Source organism: Notolabrus celidotus, chromosome 20, assembly GCF_009762535.1.
Source record: "Notolabrus celidotus isolate fNotCel1 chromosome 20, fNotCel1.pri, whole genome shotgun sequence".
NCBI lineage: Eukaryota > Metazoa > Chordata > Actinopteri > Labriformes > Labridae > Notolabrus > Notolabrus celidotus.
The window spans coordinates 16,848,245-16,854,244 of NC_048291.1; the positions used below are offsets into that span (position 1 = coordinate 16,848,245).

Sequence of the window (6,000 nt, forward strand, 5' to 3'; positions counted from 1 at the left end):
ACATTGGTATAAATTACGGTAACAAGGGATTGAAGCCAAACATTGGTGTAAATTATGGTGACAGTTAGCATGCCTATATCAACAGAGCTGAGGTCCACTGCTGGATGTGAACCAGATGTTAAGAGAAATGTATGTGCGTCGTGGACATTACTTAAACCTATATAAAGAACGTGTTTAGTGGCCTTGGGAGGAGAGACACAATCTGGCCGAGTCGTCTTCCCAAGCAGTCCAGAATGCTTGTACGATACTGGTGTTGTTTTCCTGTAATAAACCTATTACTCTAAAAGCAAGCCAGTGTCACGAAGTTCCTTCTGCATCTACACATCACGGGCTGTCAATACACGACACAGTATATTTCATTAAACATTGAAAAGACATCACTAGCAGTGTTTCTTTGACATCCACTTTCACTTCAAGATGGAAATTATGACACTGTGGCCATCTCTCCCAAGATGAAAGTCTCTGTGAGTAGTGAAAGAGTGTATCCATATTTTAACATGGTTACTCTCTTCCATGTAGGCTGCTGCGCTTTATTTAAATTTTTGAAACAACACACTGTGCACATATATCCTCTGGTATGTCGTGTGCTTTCGCATATCGTATAAATAATCATGGTGGGCCGCAATGGCCAAAAATGCCAGGGCCATTTTTTGGTCCCAGTCCAGCCCTGCCAACACCCCTAAAAAATGTTTTGATAACTTTGTTTATTGGAGTAGTTTCACAGGTACAATTGCTCCCACAGTTGATTTATTCACACTAACCTGCTTGCCTATTGTAGACTCACTCTTCCCAGCCTGGTGCAGGTCCACAATTTTTTTCCTGGTGTCCTTTGACAGCTCTTTGGTCTTGGCCATGGTTGAGTTTGGAGTCTTGACTGTTTGAGGCTGTGGACAGATGTCTTTATACAGATAACGAGTTCAAACAGGTGTCATTAATACAGGTAACGAGTGGAGGACAGAAGAGCTTCTTAAAGAAGTTACAGGTCTGTGAGAGCCAGAAATCTTGCTTGTTTGTGGGTGACCAAATACTTATTTTCCACCATAACTTACAAATAAATTCTTTAAAAATCCTACAATGGGATTTCCTGGATTTGTTTTCTCATTTTGTCTCTCATAGTTGAAGTGTACCTCTGATGAAAATTACAGACCTCTCTCATCTTTCTAAGTGGGAGAACTTGCAAAACCAGTGGCTGACTAAATACTTTTTTGCCCCACTGTATGTGTTCCAGACTGGGAGTCAAGTCAGTCATGTCCTTATTTGGGCCAAAAATTGGAATCTTAATATCTTCTGAACCGTTGCATTAAAAAAAATTCACCCCGTACAGCGTGTGCCAAGAGAGAAATTGGCCACGTAGAGCCAAGCTGTTGTGTTGTTTTGAACCAGGCTGTAAACATGTTTATTTCTGCTGTAAAGATTCTTTGATTTGGTGTGTCTGTGGGTTCCAGTGTTTCTGCAGCCAGCCGCAAGCGGATTCTCAATTAATTGCAGTTTATAACACTTCATAATTTGAGACCGGAGGTTGCCGGTTGCGTGCAAACCACAATAATGCTCAAACGTTTACAAACAAATCAATAATAATCCTTTGTAACTTATAATAACTTGGAGAATGAGCGCTCACTAAGCCACCAGGCAGCTTGGTGTAACTCCTCATCTTGTGCTTGCAGCAGTGTGTTGGGGTGAATTGCCTCAAACATGTTCCCAGTTCCATTTAAGCTGGTGAATCTTTGGGACAGTTGCTGGATGATGATACTAGGCATTAAAAACGTTCACCTGGAAGTTGCTCCCTCGGACAATGAGACGACTTTCTTCATCTAAGTGACGCCTAACTTTTCTGGAGCGTGGCAGATTTAGCCTCATCAAATTGCTATCTAAACTACATCAAAACAACGATTGCTGGGGCGCTGGTGGCCTAGCGGTCTAAGCGCCCCAAATACAGAGGCTACAGTCCTCGTCGCAGGGGTCGCTGGTTCGATTCCCGGCCGGTCAACCATTTCCTGCATGTCTTCCCCCGCTCTCCACTCCCCACATTTCCTGTCTATCTTCAGCTATCCTATCCAATAAAGGCAAAAAGGCCAAAAAATATAACTTTTAAAAAAACAAACACTGATTGCGTTTTGGAGTAGAGTAGATGCGTTTATTTCATTGGCAGATCTTCTGTTTTTTCTCACAGCAAATCACGTTTCTAACGCTGAGATGTCTCTGCTGGAGTTCACCGATGTGTTTATTTCCCTCCTCCACAAAGATCTCCAACTCCATGGCTTCAAACTTCATTTATCGCTTAAGGCCACTCTGTTCTCTCAAAATCTCCATGATGACAGCCGATAGCACATGCAAAATCCTCGTAAAATTGGGCGGTCCGCACCACTTTTGCACCTATTATCATTTGCGCACGCAGGCATGGTAGATCACCCACAACACGCCCAGAAATAGCATGTGCAAAATTATTATTTGCACACGCAAATTAGCGCTCTTTATTTGGGATGTTAGTAGATCAGGCCCTTAGAGGTGAAACTGGGAAACAAGTAACACTGATGAACAAGTGTCTGCAATAACATGACTGGATATAAAAGCATGCGCAAAGTGGTGCAAAACAAATACCGTTAAAAACATGGCTGCTTTAGCACTATTAGAAGACATTGTAAATGGTGCAATACGAAGCAAGCGTGTGTTTAGAGACAAAGAGGATTTACTGGCACATGATAACAACTGGTTCATCAGCTGCTTTAGGTTGCGCAACACAGCGAGGAGCCATGCGCTGCCTGGGGGCCCCAGGCTCCGGAGGGGCGGTCGGCACCTGTCCTCTCCACGCCTTTCTCACCACTCCGTCTCGGGGCGCTGCGTCCTCCACGTCGAGGCCAGCTCCGCGTTCTCCACCTGAGTCCGACAGCAGGAACTGGACCGTGGCCCGCCTATGACTGTTCCTCAAGTCGAAAGGCATCATCTTCCACAGCAACGACAATAAGGCAAGATGATCCAGCTCTACACTTCTTCCACGAACACTGCAGCGTCGACAAACAATCTTCCCACGCTACCGGCTTCCTCACCAGGGCCAACCACTGCCAGCCACGTCAGACGTGACGTCATAGGGCCTCGGCCGCTCCCCCAGCCTTTACCGGCTTCACCGGCTCCCCCTGGTGGGAAACAGGTCATATCAACCCCTGTGCCTGCTCCCTCTGTGTCTGTCTATTCTCAAGCAATCACGGCTTTCCTCTCATCCCTGTGTCCGCAGGCTGCACAAACTCCCCATGCACATGCATCCTTTCATCCCTTCCTCTACCCTTCCTTCAGCCACTCACAGCAACATGGCTTCTGTTCCCTCTCTTCCCACAATAGCCAGCTCCTCAGCTCCATCAGGAGCCCCTCCACAGTTCAATCAAGCTCGCTGTCCTTGACCCCCTCTTTTTCCTACTGACCTATCCTTTCCCTAACCTAACCTCCAGTCCGCTCTTAGGGAACCGGAAATCGTGGACTCCCTGCTGGCCGAAGAGGTCAAGCAGGGATTCATGATTGGCCCATTCGACAGTCCCCTCTTTCCTCTTGTTTCGCGTCAGCCCGTTAGGCGTGGCCACTCAGAAATACTCCGGGAAAAAGAGGCTCATTATTGACCTCTCTTCCCCACACTTCTATGCAGTATGCCACAATCGACCATGCCATAACCCTCATCCGTTTAGCAGGTGTCGGAGCCTGGCTCTCTAAAGCTGACATAACCAGGGCATTCAAGGTCCTCCCCATCCAATCTGATTTCTGGTGTTACTTTGGGGTATGTTGGAAGTGGGCCTATTATTTTGTGGTGCGTCTCACCTTCGGTTGCAGAAGTAGCCCAAAGATCTTCGACTCCCTTTCTGAGGCACTTTAATGGGTCCTCACAAACAATTACAGACTCCAGTACATTCTCCATCTCCTTGACGATTTCCTGGTGGTCACTCCATCCTCCTCACCTCACAAGTTTGGACTTGCCACCCTCACGAAAGCCTTTGAGGAGCTCGGCGTGCCTCTTTCGGAGGAAAAAACTTCAGGGCCTAGCACCTCCATCGAGTTCCTCGGCATCACCTTAGACTCCATCTCCCTCCAGGCATCTCTGCCGCAAGAAAAAAATTCAGTGCATCACTTTGATTCTCTCCAACTATCTCTTAGCCGATAGGTGCACCAAACGCCAGTTGTTGGCTCTCCTCGGTCACCTGAACTATGCAATCCGCATAATTCCTCAGGCTATGTCTTTCCTCTCTAACCTCCTCGCGCGAGCTGCAGTCGTTCCTTCACTACACGACAGGATAGTGCTGGACAACGTCTGCAAAATGGAAATGGGCATGTGGCAACATTTCCTGTCGTCATGGATCGGCATCTCCTTTTTGTACAATGACTTAATTTCCCGACCCGACGACATTCAGTTGTACACCAACGCAGCTCCCTCCGTTGGCTTCGGTGGCTTCTACAAAGGGCGTTGGTTCTTAGCCACCTGGCCGCCGGAGTTTAAGTCCCTCGACTCTGAATCATGTTCTCCTTCATCTACTCTTCAAGAGCTCTACCCCGTCGTCATTGCAGCCTTCCTTCGGGGGCACGAATGGTCAAGAAAATCAATTCTCATACACTCCGATAACACAGCAGTAGTTGAAATCATTAACAAGGGCCGATCTCACTCCCCAGCCATCATGCCGTTTCTACGCAGACTCACATTAATCTCTGCCCACCATCAGTTCATTCTAAGAGCAGCTCACATTCCAAGACATCTCAACACCATCGTTGACGCACTCTCTCATTTCTCTTTTCAGAAATTCAGACATTTGGCCCCAGAATCTGATCCGCATCCAGTACCAGTCCCACCGTTTTCGGCAACAATATTCAGCTAGCTCCACAGCTAGCTAACCTCTCTCTAATCTCACAAGAAACCATCCTCAACAGTCTAGCTCCAAGCACTCTCTCCGCTTACCTCACTGGCTGGAACTGTTTCAAATCATATCACTCCACATACCAGCTACCCTTTCCGTCTCTGGACATCGTGTCCATCTGCAACTTCATCTCTCACGCTCACTCCATTCAGAAAATCCGGTCCATGAGCATCCAAACCTACCTCGCCGGTGTTAACTTAACTGGTCACTGGCCTTCACTGCACTTCCATCTCCCATTCCCACGTAACCATGCTGATCAAAGGTTTCAAGAAACAGGAACCTGCAGTCACCTCGAAGCGCCTTCCACTCACCTCAGACCTCCTCAGTCTCTGGATTCAGTCATCTCCGTTCATGTGACCAAACCCCTACCATTGATTCTACCCTGGAATCCATGTTCCTACTGGCTTTTTTTCGGTCTCCTCAGATGTTCCGAATTTGCCCCTATCTCTTCCGTCTTTAATCCTCACCATCATCCCAGATTATCGGACATCACCGTACACACCCCAAATTCTCTAATATTCACACTCAGACGCAGTAAAACTGATCAGCTCGGGATCTCCTTCCCCATCTTTCGCCTCGACTCTTAGCTCTAGCATCTCCTCACAACCCGCTCTTCATCACCGAAACCAGAAAAATGGCAACTCGATTCTGGTTTCACAAACATCTGCACCAAGTCCTCCGCATCTCAGGCATCACCTCTGAGCACTACTCAGCCCATTCATTCCGCATCGGCGCAACATCCACAGCAGCCAGGTCAGGCATCTCTGATAAAACCATACAGATCCTTGGGAGCTGGTCATCCCAAGCATATCACACATACATCCGCAACAGTGTTAGTGATCTGCGTCAAGCCCACGCTCAACTGAGCTCCATCTAATCCAACTCTTTTGGGGATCAAGATCAGCCCCGGCTGGGATAATGCAGAGACGTAATCCCCATCCTGAGTCTCCATCTGCTGGGCTATACGACGCACAATAAATCATTACATGTTCATACTTATATCCTCGTGTGGCGTGGTCCTTGCTAGTGAAATGAAGTTAAAAGTTAAAAGTAACCAACGATCTACTAATGGCCTCAGACAGTGGTCTTCTTTCCGTACTTGTTTTATTAGATC

The 6,000-nt window shown here is 47.2% G+C and overlaps 1 protein-coding gene across 1 annotated transcript; it reads left to right on the forward strand.

Annotated features, from left to right (window-relative positions):
* Positions 1-2,968: 2,968 nt before the first annotated feature.
* On the forward strand, positions 2,969-5,763 carry LOC117832364. Its single transcript, XM_034711454.1, is given in 5 exon segments — positions 2,969-3,145; positions 3,632-4,084; positions 4,086-4,829; positions 4,973-5,129; positions 5,474-5,763. Coding segments are annotated over 5 exon segments (1,821 nt in total).
* The last annotated feature ends 237 nt before the right edge of the window (positions 5,764-6,000 follow it).